Source organism: Montipora foliosa, chromosome 4 (genome assembly GCF_036669935.1).
Source record: "Montipora foliosa isolate CH-2021 chromosome 4, ASM3666993v2, whole genome shotgun sequence".
NCBI classification, from domain to species: domain Eukaryota; kingdom Metazoa; phylum Cnidaria; class Anthozoa; order Scleractinia; family Acroporidae; genus Montipora; species Montipora foliosa.
Window position 1 is genome coordinate 15,374,000 of NC_090872.1, and position 17,500 is coordinate 15,391,499.

The following is a 17,500-nucleotide window of genomic DNA, read 5'->3' on the forward strand; positions in this document are numbered from 1 at the left end:
AGTTAAGTGTTTCTAATGTTCTGTTTCTGTTGTACCATTTTAACAGTTGAAGTGTAAACCTGGGGTAACCTTAAGAGAAGCCTTGGACAAAGGAATAAGAACACGAGGCTTAACCCCTGAAACATGTCTCATATGTCTTTGTGACTCCAGGTAACCATCGTACATTGTATTTAGCACGTAATAATTTTTTATGAAGGTTAAAATACCGTACTTATTCAGCTATAAGCCGAGCGATTTTTACACAAATCCTCACTCAATTTGGGCAAATTTGAAGCGGTAGAAGGGGTCTCGGCTTATAGCCGAGTATTTTTGATAAAAAGAACTTTCTCAGCAAATTAAAACACTAACAAATGAACGTGTATTCACTTACAAGCCGAACTAAATTACTTGTAAAATGAAGAGAAGTTGTTGTTGGTGTAATATGGATTTTTATTACTTGGTGACTCGTAAAGGAGCCGTTCGTGTTGTTGTGTAATCGGGATCGATTCTCATCGAAGACTACATCGTCTTCTGTGCCGTCGAGTGCGTTATAGAGGTGCCACAAGTCTTGAACGAACGCCTTACCATCTCCTCGGGAATATCGCGCCAAGCCTGGTTTACCCATCGAAGGAACGAGGAGTCTGGGAACGAGATTGCACTATCACAGATCGTGTAAACTTATCTTTCCTCCAGCGACGGAACCATCGACTCGCTGATGCCGTATTCTCCGGCGATCTCGGAGTTATTTTCTACAGCTTCTGCTTCAGCGACTATTTTAAGTTTAAAGAGCGAGGTTGTAAGGTTTCCAGTCGAATAACTTTTTATAAAACGCTTCGCTTGCACGAAGACACGTTTCCTGTGAGGTCAACAATTGTTTAATAATATTCGTCACGTCACGATCACGTTGCTTGTTTGTTTCTTATCTTTCGTGTTCATTTGATTGCTTTGAGTATAATTTTTCAGTCAATGTCAATTTGTATTTTAAATTACGAAAATTCCATAGTCGATAATACACATCAAGACCTAAAATGGGTCTCGGCTTATAGCCGAGTATTATGCATTTACAATTCATGTCAATCAAGTTGATTTTTTCCGTAAGAAGTTTGGGGTCTCGGCTTATAGCCGAGCTCGGCTTGTAGCCGAATAAGTACGGTACATGTAGATGAAGTGAAAGTAAATTACCGGTGAAAAATTCAAGACTGAAAGAGATTCAATTTGTATATGTAAGGCCAGCAAAGCTTTTTAACAATTTCTTAACCTGTTGGAACTACAATAATAATAATTTTTATTATTACTATTGTTCTGCCTTGGTCCTGGAGGTCTTAACATTTGTGATAAAATGCCTGTTTGGCCAGCTGAAATGTACAATTTTGTCAAAAACAATTCAAAATTACTATTTTCTCTTAGTGGCTCCATATTTTACCATAATTCTCTATGTAAAATTATGCTGACCAGATCACTAATTTAATCCACAGTATACACCTTATTCCAAAATGGCTGCCATTTAGATATCCTTTTGTTTTCATTCAAATTAGACCTTGATGCCTCGTTCAAGGCAAAATATTCTTTTGAATTTTCAGCTAATTTGAATAAAAACAAAAGAATAGTTAAATGACAGCCATTTTGGAATAAGGTCTATGAGGCATTATGATTATCATTGAAGGTTTCTTGAGCATTTTTTTCAGTTTGACCTTGTGCATCTTGTAGCTTTACTGTCCTGTCCTGTTAAGAAGTGCTGTTGGTCTAAATACCTACCTAGCTACAGTATCTTTGAAAAATTGTTAATTTGTTTATTCCTTCACATTAATTACTCCCAGCTGGTCATTTTCAAATGTTATAATTTATTAGAATATTCATTAGTGTTTGTTAATCAGTACAAATGGTTCTAATGTGTCAGTCTCGCAGGTGCAAGCACTAAGTGAGCCAAGCATAACTTTCCTACGGTGCTCTACAGATTTCACGTTGCTTTCAAGGGGCCCCTTTAACTGTTGGATGATTGCGTTTCTACATGTAATTCTTCAAGTACCTTAAGTTAAATTTCATCTACTGGACAGAACTTTCTTGCATGGATGTTGATCGCACAAGATGTGTACCTCTCTCTTTCTTGTTTTGACTATCCAAGTGAAAACATTAATAATTATTTTCATGCACTCTACATTGCATTCTTCTCATAATAAATTAGATCAATGTTGCTGTTACAGGGATATCATCAGCTGGGATTCTGATCTTGGGAGTTTTGGGGAAGGAGTTGAGGTAAGAAAATACTGTAATTCTCAGACCTGCGTACTATATTTTGTTTTTGTTGTTTACAGTACAGCTTGAGTTAATTTACATGTAATTAATTTTGTCACTTACAGTGTGAAATGTAGGAGAAAAATAATGTATACCGTGTATCTCAAATGAATGTAGACTTTTGCTGTGTAAACTTATAAGGAGTGTGGCTAAAAAAAACAGACAATGTTTTAAGTTGTTTTGTTTCTTTCTTTGTAGCTTTCTGTTGAGAGAATAGATGACCTTCCAAAGACCAGCCAACTGTCACACAGTTTTGTGAGTTTTTTGTTGGTTTAATTATTTTAGTGTTTGGTTGGGATTTTTCAGAGAAATTTCATGGAGATCCCAGCTTAATTTTACACCGTCAGTAACATTTAAATAAAACAACAGCACGTTGTCTATTGTTGAGAATTATCCGGCAATAGTGGCGCAAAAGTAGACATTAATTTATTATTTTTATAAGCACCTGAGGGGCCCACGTAGATTTGAAACATTTTCAAGTTAATAATAATATTATTACTCTAATATTACTATTATTGGTAAATAAAGATTATTATTATTATTATTATTATTATTATTATTATTATTATTGCTATTAGTTGGTGTAATGACTGTGCCTTTGTCACTGTCTGGTAAACCTTGATCAGAAAAATCGTGATAAGCCACACAGTGTAATTTTATAATAAATTATTGTAGCTGATAATAGTGTTTGATACCCATCTCTACTGTTTGTTGCACACCATTGCAAAATTCAGTTTCGTTGTTTGAGGTTTGTCAATGTTTGTTTATCATTGTCCAAAATGACTACCATTTTAGTTTTTTTAAGAGAATGATTACTTAACAATTAGACCCGTAGCCCGCAAGGGTCAATAGCCCGAACCCGTGGCCCTTGAGGGCGAAGGGTCTAATTGTTTTAGTATCACCCAACTAGTCGGACAGAAAAGGCAATAATAAAGTTAGCAAATGCAAGTTGAAGAAATATTTATTTGAGAATAAAACGAAAGAAAGTGTCACCCTTTTCGCTACTCGAGGACTATTACTAATAGTCCTCTAGTAGCGTAGCCAATCAAAATTCAGCATTCGCATTTATATAGTCCACTAGTTGGGTGATACTAAATGGTATTATTTTAGTTAGGAAGTACATTTGTACCTGTAGTCATCGTGAATAAGCTGTACATGTACATGTATGTCCCTCTTATTTGCAGAGGGTTATCCTGCCAGCTGGAAACAAAAATGGAAGGCTATTTTTGTTTGCATTCTTTCTTTATTAAGATACCAGTAGTTGAAAATGGTTTTATTTTTCTGAGTTATCACTATACCAAACGGACCATTGCATATTAAGCATCATTTTACTGCAACTGACACAGTTCTTCTAACAGTTATAGTTGTTGTGTTTGAGCAACAGTAATTGTAAGGAAATGAAACCCTGAAAAAAAAAGGAAAACTGTAGTTATGGTTGTTTCCATTTTAGTACATGTAAACAGGGAAAGTATTTTTTTGCAGACAAGAAAAACCTTCTTGACACTTCCTTTGTGTGACAGTTGTAAACAGCGATTATTGCAAGGGTTCAGGTAAAACAGTTGTAAAATTAATATATACATCAATGTACCATATTTACCTGTGTATAAGTCGACCTTTTTTGGCCTCAAAAGAAGCTCCAAAAATCGCCCTCGAGTTGTACACGGGTCAATGATTTTGAGCCAAGTTCCAGCTAAGTAATGTATTCAAAATTAACACAATAATGTTGTCTTGGGCATAACGAACGCAGTGGACAAAAGTCGACGTAAAAGACTTCAAAATGAATGACAAAAGACTTCAAAACGAATGTAAGCAATTACAGTTGAAATGAAAAAGGATTTGTCCAACTCTAAATGTTGAAGATACTCACAAGCACAAATATGAAATAGACACAGGAAATTTTCGTTTTCCAAAGGCGGAAACCTCTAAAAGGCATTTCTGTTTCTTCGAATAAAACACGATCGTTCAATGGCTAAGTAACCTGGCGCAATACCTCGTGTTTGCGTGCAAGCATCGTCACTCGTGTTGCGTGAAAATGTTGGTAATGAATGTTTTTTATTCTTTATACAAACCTGGCAGATTTGAATGCTTTTGCAAACTTCGTATTGTTTGGTTTATGAGTTTTGTTTTGTTTGTCTTTTGAGAAATTATAAGTCAAGGACCAATTAAACCTTGCACATTTTCGCATCGTTCGCAAGTTATTTTCAAAGATTGACACCTGCCTCTGTGATTTTGCATTGTGCTTATCCTCTAAAGCCTTTTATCCTTGAACAACGAAACAGGTGAGTTTGAGGTTTACATGTTCGATTTTCTGAGAACTTTGTTGAAACTCAAGGACAAAATGCCCGCATATACAACAGCTGCTGAACAACAAAAGTATTAAGCACTTGAGGCCCTGATTTTTTTGTGTATCCACATTTCCAGAAATCGAAGAATACAAGATTAGTTTCCCATGAACATTTAACAAAGAAGTTAAGAAATTGCGTTTTTTGCCATCAAAAATGGGGGGTCGACTTGTACATGGGATCGACTTATACACGGGTAAATACGGTACATGTTATTTGTCTTTTGGCTGCGGGTGGTGTTCCGGTACCCTTCTAACACCTTACTTATTTTGGTCCATTGTAACCCTCAACACAGCTTTCCCAATGCACTGGTTGCTTAGGGAAGAGGCCAGACGACTGCCGATCTTCTAAGAACATCTTGGTCAATACTGTAGCTATAAATAATTATATATTAAGGGATAAAATAGCAAAAGCATTTTATGCTCTAAAGCTGTTTCAAACAATCTTCACTGTGTGCCTGAATTAATTAAGAAACTATTGTATTTAAACTGCATGCACATCCACTTAAAGTGTTTTTACCATGTGAATCCATTGGCAGTTTGCAGGTGCATGGACCCATAATTAGTAATTTTTGATTACTTTGATCTGATTTCTGACTTTCTAGGTAATTTGTTGTATGTTATTATGATCAATAAGTTTCAGTTTCTAATTCATGTAAGTATAAATTGAAGTCTGTAGTTTGTTGTTGTATTTTTGACAGATGCCAGAACTGTGGTTACAAATTTCATCAGCGCTGCGCTGCAGATGTTCCACCCATATGCTATGCTGTGGTTGAGTAAGCTCTACTTTTCATTGTTTCGTTGTTTTACTTTTCAGTGATATTATTATTAATACTATTGCCACTTGCATCATCATCATCATCAGTTTTATTATTATTAGTGGTATTAGTATTAGTATTTATTTAGCATTATCACTAATATTACTAGAGGGGTTATCTCATGCTTCCAACAAGTTGACTTACTGTAAATATCCGCAGATAAGCTGCACCTTTTTTCCAAAAATTGTCGCAAGAAATCGAAAGTGTGGCTTATCTGTGGGAACATTTGAAAAAGGCTGCTTCCGGTATCCAGTTTTCCATCTTCGCATCCAATCTAATTCCTGGCTACTAAGCTGCGAACGTTCCGGTCATGTTCTTGTTGTAATGCAAAAATCTGTGGGAAAAACTGTGTTGAATGAAGAAATTCCAGTCAACAAATACCAGAAAAAAATCTTGATCATATGCCAAAGTTGGTAGAAACGATGTTCATTATATTAAAGTGTGGGTAAGACTTTGAAATATTTTGTGTTTCATTGTTATTAGTGAGTTTATGTTCTATGAACAGTGGATGAAGAAGACTTCTAAAGACTCGGCTTTAGATTTCTTTTGATTTCTTTCAAAAAACTTTTTTTTCCAAAATTTGTTCTGGGTGTGGCTTAATAATCTGCGGGTTTGGCTTATCTGCAGATGTTTACTAGAAGAAGACCAAAACTTAGCTACTTGTAACGCTGCCTGGATAGCGTGGATGAGGCACCAGTCTGTTAAATAAAAGATTGTTGGTTTCATACCTTCACCAAATTAATATCCAGGGCCCAGTTTTTCAAAAGCCGATTAACACTTAATTCAGGATTAAATACCAACCAACCAAGGTTGAGTTTTGCCCGTGAAAAAAATCCTCTAACAATCTAATTTTATGCTGGAGGAAAGGAGAAAGTCTAATTCAAAATTGAAGGTTGAGAATCTTGTGGAAACATTTTTGATGGGGAAATGAACTGAAAGAGAAGTTTCAACTAATGCAGGATTAGCTACATGTAAATCGGGCATTGAGCAGCTGGGCCCAGGGGGTATTTTGGAGAAAGAGTCGCTTTTTTCGACAACAGCAAGTAGTTAGATTTTGTAGTCTTTTGGCATGAGGACATGGAATCCTCCTAGTAAATAACACTATGGGACGTGAAATAACCCAAAAACTGTTTGCCAACAGTACCTACACTGTAGGGCACTGACCTTCCTTTGTTTTGATCCCTGTGTGTTGATGCCATCCAAAAACACTGACAACAGTGGTCTGGATTGTCAGAAAAATTTGACTTGTTTGTATGCTACGCTTGTAAAATAAAAGCCAACTAAACTAAAATTTTTGGATATTCAAGGTTTGCGCTCTAAACTTGCCACTTACGTACATGCAGCTGTCTTTGACTGTAAGCTGCATTTCCAACAATATTATATTAGGAAGGGCCAATAGCTTTTTGCAGTGTATGTGGCGCAGCGTACTTGTACATATTGCTTAAAAAAATGGCAGACAGTCTTGGTTTAACGGCAACTTGCTTTTGTTTAGGGAAGATGAAGTATGTTGGCGTGATAAGTGTTTGGAAATGTGGAACAGATTAAAATTGTTAGTTTGGTTATTTTACATGTAAATTATTGCACGTGAATGGTGGATATTAGACAGGAAGTGTAGAAAGAAACCATAAATAGTCATTAGGCCAAACCTTAATTAATTTTAGTCTAATTAAGTTGTGTAGACTGCAAAGTACCGGTATACATGCCAGAAATTCTCTACGCAATCAAAACTAGTAAACCAGGCTGAATACAGATTTGTGATGATAAAATCAATGCTTTGATTTAAAAAAAAAAGAAGCTTTGAAAATTCATCCATGAGCCAACTGGGAGCTATGGCTGGCGTTTTTATACTCACGTCGTTTGTTCTTTCATTGTGACCTTGGGATATGTGATGCTCTACCACAGATCTTTTGGGAGCTCATTATGAATGAAAAGATGTATTTTTCACTCATTTACCTAGGTTAATACTCGCCATACTCTCCGCTACAACAAAATTGTGGGAATACACCATCCTACCCCGCTTCAGTCTTAACAGTATAGCAAGACATTTGTTTCATGCACGTCTTGATAAGATGGTGGCAAAACTCCCTATAGGCTCCGATGGCTCAGTGGAAGAGCATCCAAAGTACAGCTGTACGTCTCTTCAATCATTTGGTGGGATGCAACATTTTAACGTCATCTTGTCCATATAGCCATCGTGACGATAAAATAATATTAACATCAGTGATCTTTGAAAAAATTGTTGTTTAAAGTGAGTCCAACACGATTTCCTGTGCAAGTCTAACAGCTGTTAAATTACGTTCTTGTTAAGCTACCTGTTTGGCCCTGATGTCTTTTTGCAAGAAGATCCGATTTCACAAATGTCACCGGGTGAATCCTTGGCACGGTCCCGAGAACGTTCAGTATCAGCTCCTGATGTATGTAAAAGCAGAATCATAAATGGTGGAAATGCTGCTTTGGTTAGTGCACAATATCTGTGAAATGATGTTATTTGCTTTTTGATCTGCAGTGATATCCCCTCTGCTTTTTAATCTCACTGATTATTTAAGCCAAGAGGCGTAAAGCTGTAAAGATAGCAAAGATTTTCAAGTTCTTCAAACTCTTGAAGGCAATTCTCTTCTTCTAAGGGAAAATTTGCATGCTTTACCTTAGTTTAACAACTGCGTCGCTAAATGGAGGTTGGGTACCTGAGAGGTTCTGGAGCATTCACCATTGGTAGCCAGCTTCAAGGTGGAGACTGCACCGATGGCTGGCAAAACCTGACAAAACAGCCATGAGCCCCCACGCCCTTGAGAAGACAGGCACCCGTCACATTGACAAACAGTGGAAAGTAGAGGGGAAGGGGCGGGGGATGGGGGAGGGAGCTAAAAAACCGCTAAACATTCCACACAGAATGTTGAGGTTGAAGTTGTGGGGAAGAGCAAGGGGACACTGTGTGACGATAAACAAAATCGTTCGTAGTGCATCAAATTTCTTGCATTTCTAGACATACAGGTCTGTACAGTTGTGGTGTTGGTGGACTGGAACTACTTGATTACAAGATAATTATATAAGGGTGTTGCAGGGTTTTCGACAGTTCTGTAAAGTAGCGGACATATTTCTCAAAGCACCGGACGTGACATTTTTTGCCGCCGTAGGCGCGAGCTATTAAGTAGGGTCTGGGGGCATCCCTCCCCCCCCCCCCCCCACGAACTTTTTAAAATAGAACACTCAGAAACGCTATTTCCAGTGTTTCTGGAACCCAAGAATCATTTTCCCAGGCAGGGCTGAAGTTCACTCAAACTCTCTTTAAAAAGTAAGTAAACGAATATGTAATGATACGAACCAAAACACCCCTTAAATATTGGCGGACATGTAATGGGAAACGACCGGCCTCAAACGAAAACCTAGACGGTGTTGTATGTTTGATTTGTAGGAGCCGTTTGTTCAACAATTTGCTGGGAAACGGGAGAGCTACACAGTTTCTGGTAAGGATGCCTTGCCTTTTTTGGGGTGAGGGGGAATTTGTCCACTGGTATATACTATGATAGTGCAGTTATTCTTGAGTTACAGCAAGGGTTGGATAGGCTTTGTTAATTCCACGTGTGTTTTTGAAGGTGTGGAATCAAGCAACTTCAACCAAAGAGGACACAGCCGGACGTCAAGTGTTGGCACTGAAAATCCAAGGCTGTTTGAAAACAGAAACTCGCTTGTCCCCAACAGCATGCATCCTAGCAAAGCGGAGCATCCTCATGCCAAGTCTGTCCCAAATGGAACCGTCATCTGTGAGAGACCCTCCAGCCCACAGAAACCCAAGAAAATGGTAAGTGGAATACTCACCCTTGTATATGTGCAGTAAATACTCGACCCTTTGCATCTTGTATATCCCTGTTTATTATTCAACACATGGTGACAATGTCCAAATGTGGTCATCGCTCGCGCAATATATTCGGGCGCGTATTCAACATATAATCTGCGACATACGTAATTTTGAATATCGCGGAGAAAAATGGTAGTTTTCCCAGCTTTTTTTCCAATTAACGTAGAAAATTGGGCGTTGTCATCAATGTGTTGAATAATAAAACAATTATCCTGCTCAATATTGCGGAATATCGCCTGATTTTAGCCAACTCGACCGACGGCCTCGTCGGCTAAATATCAGGCGATATTCCGCGCGATTTCGCAGGGTAATTGTTAAATATGTGTTAGTATAAATGGAGATGGCTTGGCCATACGCTACGCAAACCACCTGATAGCATTGGCCGTCATGCCCTGTACTGGAACCCCCAAGGTCAAAGAAAGAGAGAGACCACGGAACACCTGGCGGTGGGAGCTTGAAAAGGACATTAAAAAGACTGGACGCACATGGAAACGACTTGAAAGGATTGCTCAGGACACAGGAGACTGGAGCGTTGTTATTGGTGGCCTTATGCTCCGGGAGGAGTGAAGGGCAAAATTGATTGATTGATTATGTGCTGTATAAATGCGCAGGCTGGACTGAGGCAGAGTAGTCATATTTAGCAATGACTGGAGTCTGGTTCTAATCATTTTTGGAACATGTACATGAGTGTAAACTTCATTTTGGTCGATTTTACACGTAGCAGCCCACCCATCCTCAACTTTGGCCTCGAACTTAACAACGCGAGGTCTGGGCCTAAAGCCAACACGGCCGCTACTAGTTACAGGCATTCAAATTGGCCGATGGTGACAAAGAACAGACTACACTTCGCAAATTCTTAGTATATGCGAGTATGTCACTAAATGCCTTGCCTCTAATCCGTTAAAAAGCGCTTCCAGACAGTAAAACATTGCCACATACTCTGGTGCCCTAATTGAATGTCACATTCCTTTTTCTCAGCCGTCACCACTTAGAACCAACTCTACTGATGACTGGGAGATTCCAGAGGGAGAAGTACTTCGCGGTCCACGGATAGGATCGGGTTCATATGGAACAGTATACAGAGGCACCTGGCATGGTATGCAGTGAAATGTTACCGACTTTAAGACCTTTTTTTCGAACACTCTGAAACAAATTTGCATTATTTTTTGTCAAAAGAATTTAACTGTATGAAATGAAATGTTAATCGAACCCATTGGGAACTCGGTAAAATCCGAGCCCCAGATGGTGAGCAAGAGTGAAATGTGGGTCTTTGACTCGAGCTGCATCACGCAGCTACAGAGTCAAATAACGACTGTCAGCATAGTTCATAACTTCATCGCGTAGTCACCTATGCTGTCAGTCGTTATTTGACTCTAGCTGCGTGATGCAGCTCGAGTTAAAGACCCCCATTTCACCGTTGCTCACCATAGTCTCCAGTAGCTCAGTGGTCGTGGGGCTCGGATTTTTCCGAGTTCCCAATGGGTTCTATTAAATTTCATGTCATATGTGTATATCATTCTCCATTCGCTCAAAAGAAAGTTGCGAACATTTTTTGCATTTTGAATAGACATTAAATGGTGCCGGGATCGTTGGTCTTGCTCTTTCCTCTTACGTTTTTTAATCAATTTACGATATTGATGTCGGAGGGAATGTACTTTCAAGAAATGTATAGTTATTTGCTTTAGCGAAACATTAATTTCAAACGATTGAAAAACATCACAGTTTTGAGCGACAGTGTTATCATGTTCCGACGTACTTTCATAGGTGCGGTGGCTATTAAAACATTAAATGTTTCGGAACCCAGTCCTCATCAGTTGCAAGGATTCAAGAATGAAGTTGCTGTATTAAGGTGAGATGTGGAACAGTAATGGAATGCAGTCTTGTTTTGTGGGCCGAAGAAATTAAAAGGAAACCTTTGCAAACTCACTCCACTGGATTCAGTGGCCTGCGTAGCTCTGGCGGTATTGTTGGCGCTAGAGGCAAATTAACGAGCGGCGAAGCCGCGCGGAGAATGGGCAGGGGTTTTTGAATATGGACGAAAATTTCTGATTGGCTGATATAACAAGAACACGCCAATTAAGTGTTACTTAATGCCTTTGTCAAGTTTTTCCCTACCTGTGAAGGAAAATCAATAACGTATGTCAACCGTCGAAGCAGTATATCAAAAGCGCTTGCTTATCGAAACATTAAAAAGTATGTGAAATTTTGTTCAAGAAAGAGTAGGAGACTGCTGCGAAGGAGCTGCTTTCCGGTAAAGATGTTATGGTTATTCTACCCACTCGTTTTGGTAAAAGCTTGATATACATGATCTTCACTTTGGCGAAAGAATAAATATTACCATCAAAAACGTTCCTTGTGATCGTTTCGCAGATACTGCGGTCGACAGTTCAAGGGACATTTTCGCCTTCAATTTACTCTCTGGTGAATCTGAAACATTACAGACACCTTTGAGGGGCGATATCCATAATGGACACCAAATCTGAGCATTATATTATTATTATTATTATTATTATTATTTCGTTCATTCACACGATATGTTGTTAACGTGGTTTGTAAACTAGGCGTCAAGCCACGACCTATGGCCTTAGGTGTCTAGTGTTCTTCTCAAGATTCTTGCCGTTCCCAACAAGGAGGCTTTTTGTAGTAATACCGTGCAATCTAGTCCAATTTTCTTCAACGATGTTTTCAAGTTTTTGCTGAACGTCCCTAGTGCACCAATGACAATTGGTACGACAATTACTTTTCGGCAGCTCCAGATTTTCCCAATCTCTCTTTTTAATTCTTGGTATTTTTCCATTTTCTCTTGTTCTTTTTCCAGCACTCCTGTATCAAAAGGGCACGCGATATCTATCACATAACATGATCTTTCTATCTTATCAAGAACAACTACATCAGGTCTATTATGCTCAATTTGATGGTCTGTTTGAATTTGGAAGTCCCATAACACCTTTACTTGATCGTTTTCTATAACTCCTTCAGGATCATGATCATACCACTTGTCTTTGCATGGGATGTTGAATTTCTGACAGAGTTTCCAATGGATATCTTGGCCTACCTTATCATGTCGCCACATTTTATACTCTCTTTGCGCCAATTTCTTACATTCCGCTACGATATGACTTACGGTCTCATCTCGTTCTCCACATAACCGACACATCGGAGACACATCCTCTCTATCAATCCTGTTTTTAATGCTATTCGTCCGTAATGTTTGGTCTTGTGCAGCGGTTAGCAGTCCTTTCAGTTCATTATTATTATTATTATTATTATTATTATTATTATTATTATTATTATTATTATTATTATTATTATTATTATTATTATTATTATTGTGCTGCTCGGAGGTGAATAGCAGTGGATATCCGTAGTTTAAGTAGCCAATCAACGCGCGCGTTACGCAATCCACTGTTTTAGTATATACTAATTTTAATTAGTATCACCCAACTAGTGGACTAATGCAAATGCTGAATTTTGATTGGCTACGCTACTAGAGGACTATTAGTAATAGTCCTCGAGTAGCGAAAAGCGTGACGCTTTCTTTCGTTTTATTCTCACATAAATATCTCTTCAACTTGCATTTGCTAACTTTATTATTGCCTTTTCTGTCCGACTAGTTTGGTGATACTAAAACAATTAGACCCTTCGCCCTCAAGGGCCACAGGTCAATAGCCCATTCGGCTTCGCCTCATGGGCCTTGCGGGCTACGGGTCTAATTGTTTAATTAGATACCAAATCAACATCTTGTCTTGAGGTGTGATGATTCCCTCGTTTGCATCGTCGATCGGTGGTTCATTCATTCTCTCCCTTGATTTAAACAAGGCTTCGGTTGATAAAAGGGTGTTAGTTATTGGTCATTTTGATAATGGCGACGTGATAATTGACAACTATTCACCGAAGTACAGGTGGCTAGTGGTGGATATTTACTGAGCCGCGAAACAATAGGCAATTTTCACGATGGCGTCATTTGAATACAACTACCACAATTCAGTTTGTTTTTCTTTTCACATTTAAATGTTGTATTCCCAGTGGGGTAAAAATAACAATAGCTCTAATTAACATGAGGAAAGCGAAATCTGAAGGATTCTGGTACTTGTAGTCAAATGGCGTCATCATGCAAATGTCCTATTGAAGAAACCACTCTTCTACATTAATTTTTTTCCAGAAAAACCCGACATGTAAACATCCTTCTCTTTATGGGCTGTATGGCCAAACCGGAGCTGGCAATCGTCACTCAGTGGTGTGAGGGATCAAGCTTATATCGCCATCTTCACGTTTCGGAGAGCAGATTTGAGATCTTACAGCTGCTTGATATTGCAAGGCAAACAGCCCAAGGCATGGAGTAAGACATGCGTTTTTTTTTTTTTGTCGCTTCGTTAATGCTTCCTTAGGCGTTTTCTTCCACCCGATCAAAGTATAAAAAAATGTAAATGCTTTGTTTAAGTGCACTCAGCTATCAAGCTAGTTCACAGGCACCCCACTTTTAATAATCTGAAAGGAACAATTCAAACTTTTAACGGAAACATGTTCAAGAACCCCAACAGGCAGGAGGCAACCGGTGCGCTATTTACAAAGCGTGGTAGAGTTGAATCCGGGACAACCGCAAACAAATCGAAACCAGAGGTTAGAACGGGATTTGAACGGTTTGATAATGTAACTTTCCATATTAAGGAGCTTTAGTCGCCTTTCAGTCGTTTCTTGCTCCGTTTTTGACAAAAGGCCCTTTCCGTGGAAAGGACAGTAAAACACATCCATCTTATTGCTCTCTTTTACATTGAGCCTCTCGGGCCATGTCTTCCATTAATATTGTTAATGTCTTTCCTTGTCGTTTGAGTGGATTTGTTAGTAACTCAGTTTTGCGAATTAGGATGTCCGACTCTTTTTGTCCACAGTTACCTTCATGCCAAGAACATCATCCACAGAGATCTCAAGTCCAATAGTATCCTTTTACAATACCAATAATTTGCGGTATCAATATCTTCCTTTGTGCTTGATTCATTCACATGCAAATCGGCGACTTGATCACCAGGATTGAAGGTGAATTAAACGAACTACCTTGAGTTTTGCTCTAAAGGATCTCTTAATGTACAAGAATATCGCCGCGGTAAATTTGTTTCAAGGATATCTTGTTTTTCTTTTCGTCACAACTATCTTTAACATTATTCAGACATTTTTCTACAGGAAGACTTGACTGTTAAAATAGGAGATTTTGGATTGGCAACTATCAAATCGCGCTGGAGTGGAAATCATAATTTTGAACAGCCATCCGGCTCAATATTGTGGATGGTGAGTAATAATATGTTTACATGTCCTATATTTCGGCCCGAGTCGCGTCATATTTTAATTGCGTTCGACATTTATTTGGGAGAACGCAGTTTCTAATCTTGGGTATCCTGTACATAGGGTGAGCGTCAGCAAGTTTTCGTTTTTCGCTAGTTCGTCTGCTTTCTCAGCGCCATCTTTAATTTCCTCCTATGCGCGAATGGCGAACGCGCACCTCGTAATTGGACGTTGATTTTTGGCAAGGGACATTTCTTAGTAATGTTTCAGACAATTTCAACAAATCCAAACTTTCACAAATTCAGGCGAAAATGGCCGTTTTTATACTAGAGACGCATAATCCGTCCAGACGAATTATGCGTCGCTCATGTTATCCGTCTAGTGTAAAGACGGGACGAACTATATGAGACGCATAATTCGTCTTGGACGAGCCTGGGCGAACATTTTTTCTGCGTCTGTTAAATTCGTCTAGTATAAAGACGGGCACTAGACGCATAATACGTCTGGAAGAAACTTTCCAGTTTAGTGCGTCTTCGAAGACGCACTAAAATAAATTCTTCGTCCAGACGCATAATGCGTCTTGTGGCCGTCTTTATACTAGACGAATTTTAACAGACGCAGAAAAAATGTTTGCCCAAGTTCGTCCCAGACGAATTATGCGTCTCTGAGTATAAAAACGGCCAATATGCTTTCAAATTCGATTTCAATCACACGATGTTCTTCGTTACAGCGTGGATCACATTTCAATCCTAAATATAATACCAATACTTTTTGTATAACCAAGGTCTTGGACAGATAAATAATGTAAAATTACATAATTTTCACTTGAAGATGCTGTGAAATAAAAATAGATACAAAATAGATCTGAAAAGGAGAGACAAGAGGTTGTCCCTATGACATTTTCCTTAGGAAGAAAGTCAAAAGGATACTTGTTTTGAAATGCTGAAAATATTCTCAAAAAAAGTTTCTCTGCGAGAGTATGAAAATTAATAACTTGCCAGCAAGCTGAATTTCCACAGCGGAACACCTTCGTTTCGCGATGCCCCTGATACTACAGGTGTGTACTTAAATCTCTATATATTTACAATGTGTAAAGAGAAAAGCCTATATTTTTAAGTGCCTCTGATGTGAATTAGATATATACATGTATACAATTTACAATATACATATGTAGCCCGGCGTGCTATCGCTTAAGTGTATGTGGTCGAACTATTCCCCTTTTGGGAAAGTAAAACTAATCTGATTGATAGAAAAAAACCACGTCATTCATTGGGTGCTGTATTTTTATCTTTTTGTGCAGGCACCAGAAGTGGTCCGAATGCAAGATCCAAATCCTTACTCGTTCCACTCCGATATTTACGCATACGGCATTGTTCTTTACGAACTTGTAACGAGTTCCTTGCCATATGCACACGTTGGTAACAAGGATCAGGTATTGTAAATCAGTACAACTCCTAGTTCAGCGACAAACTGTATTTGTTTAGTGTTGTGTAACCTGTTCTATATTTTCTCGGTAGATTCTCTACATGGTTGGTCGAGGTTATCTGAAACCAGATTTGAGCAAACTTCGGTCTGACATACCCAAGAGTTTCAAAAAGTTGTTAATAGATTGTATCAAGTTCAATAGAGATGAACGACCACTTTTTACAAAGGTATGCAGTGACTTTAATTTCCGCTCAAGAGACTGTTAATTATTGATTCCTAGACATAGACACCGGGACGTATTTTGAAAGTCATGATCACTGATGCAACAGTTTTCCAAGTGTACCTGCACATCGTCATCGTCAGAGTGTATCCGAAACGTCATCGTCTTTTTCTTTTAATCAGATGCGTGTACAAATATGTTGGTAATGTTTTCGGAACAAACTCCCCAGTTATTTCTATTAAGACCCAAAAAAAAATCACCAATGACATTTTTCCTCATTTTTTCAAATGGGCGAAAATTTTAAAGTTTACAGGACATCCTGGAAACGTGCGACCGCATAGAGAGCACCAAAAAAACCAATAATCTTAAGCAACCTTAATGACCAACAAGGGAGTCGGACAGAATGTCAATGGTATTCCACTCGCGTAAATTTCAGAAGCTGGCTCCTAAAACAGAATGAACATGGAACAGTTTGCACATAAGAAAACCGTACGGTTTGCTGCATGGTTCCGAACGGTAAGGAACGTCTATAATTCAGAATGGATAGCACGCGGAAGCCAAACAAGACAATTATCTCGATTTCTACTGGAAAAACTTGTTAATTTGAAATTGTTAATAATGTACCGGTAGTATCACTGTTGCTTTTAATTCGCAGGTTCTGGCATCGTTGGAGTCCCTCATCCGATCAATGCCGAAGATTCACCGAAGTGCCTCCGAACCCTGCTCTTTAAATCGTGCAGGAAGAATGATGTCAGAGGGTGGGTTTTTCGGTGCTCCTCCCGAGACCCCCATCAGTCCTTTCGGCAACTATCAACCATTTTCCATTGCAGTAGCAGGCTACTAACTGATGGCTGTCGGAAAGAACCTTCTCCGCTTCACCCCATACCTGTGTGTGTGTTGCACATCACGCAAAGCAAGTCATGACAGCAGTACTTATGGTAACGCACTGCAGCGTGTAGGGGATTACCATGGATGGAGCAGCTGAAATTCAGCCATTATTCAATGAGCACAACTTGATTTTAGTGAAAGTTGTTTCCGAAATCAGCAGAGCTGTGAATAAAAACAATCTTTGTATAGTTTTAGACGTGGCGTTTTGTGGACGATTTGGCGAGCAGTATACTTGAAATCTGTCGCACAAACAATGAACGGAAAGTCACAGAGAATCCGAAAAGTGAAACATGCATATTAATTTTGTAATGACGCCACGTTCATATGCATCGAGGAATCGAGGCAAACCGAACTTAAGAAGGTGAACGTTTTAGGAATAAATTCACTGTATGTTTTAAATGATT

General features: G+C 38.8%; 1 protein-coding gene across 2 annotated transcripts in view; it reads left to right on the forward strand.

The window, feature by feature from the left end:
• The window catches only part of LOC138000000 (serine/threonine-protein kinase A-Raf-like), a 23,508-nt gene that overhangs the window by 5,169 nt on the left and 839 nt on the right, over positions 1 to 17,500 (forward strand). For both annotated transcript variants that reach the window (XM_068846081.1, XM_068846082.1), the window contains 16 exons: positions 47 to 150; positions 2,181 to 2,232; positions 2,470 to 2,526; positions 3,754 to 3,821; positions 5,314 to 5,388; positions 7,739 to 7,886; positions 8,843 to 8,894; positions 9,024 to 9,229; positions 10,265 to 10,382; positions 11,051 to 11,135; positions 13,449 to 13,625; positions 14,176 to 14,222; positions 14,451 to 14,569; positions 15,864 to 15,995; positions 16,081 to 16,215; positions 16,864 to 17,500. The exon at positions 16,864 to 17,500 is cut by the window's right edge and continues 839 nt beyond it. In XM_068846081.1, coding sequence (XP_068702182.1) covers positions 47 to 150; positions 2,181 to 2,232; positions 2,470 to 2,526; positions 3,754 to 3,821; positions 5,314 to 5,388; positions 7,739 to 7,886; positions 8,843 to 8,894; positions 9,024 to 9,229; positions 10,265 to 10,382; positions 11,051 to 11,135; positions 13,449 to 13,625; positions 14,176 to 14,222; positions 14,451 to 14,569; positions 15,864 to 15,995; positions 16,081 to 16,215; positions 16,864 to 17,052 — 1,764 coding nt within the window. In that variant the 3' untranslated portion in view covers positions 17,053 to 17,500. The remainder of the gene's footprint in view (positions 1 to 46; positions 151 to 2,180; positions 2,233 to 2,469; positions 2,527 to 3,753; positions 3,822 to 5,313; positions 5,389 to 7,738; positions 7,887 to 8,842; positions 8,895 to 9,023; positions 9,230 to 10,264; positions 10,383 to 11,050; positions 11,136 to 13,448; positions 13,626 to 14,175; positions 14,223 to 14,450; positions 14,570 to 15,863; positions 15,996 to 16,080; positions 16,216 to 16,863) is intronic.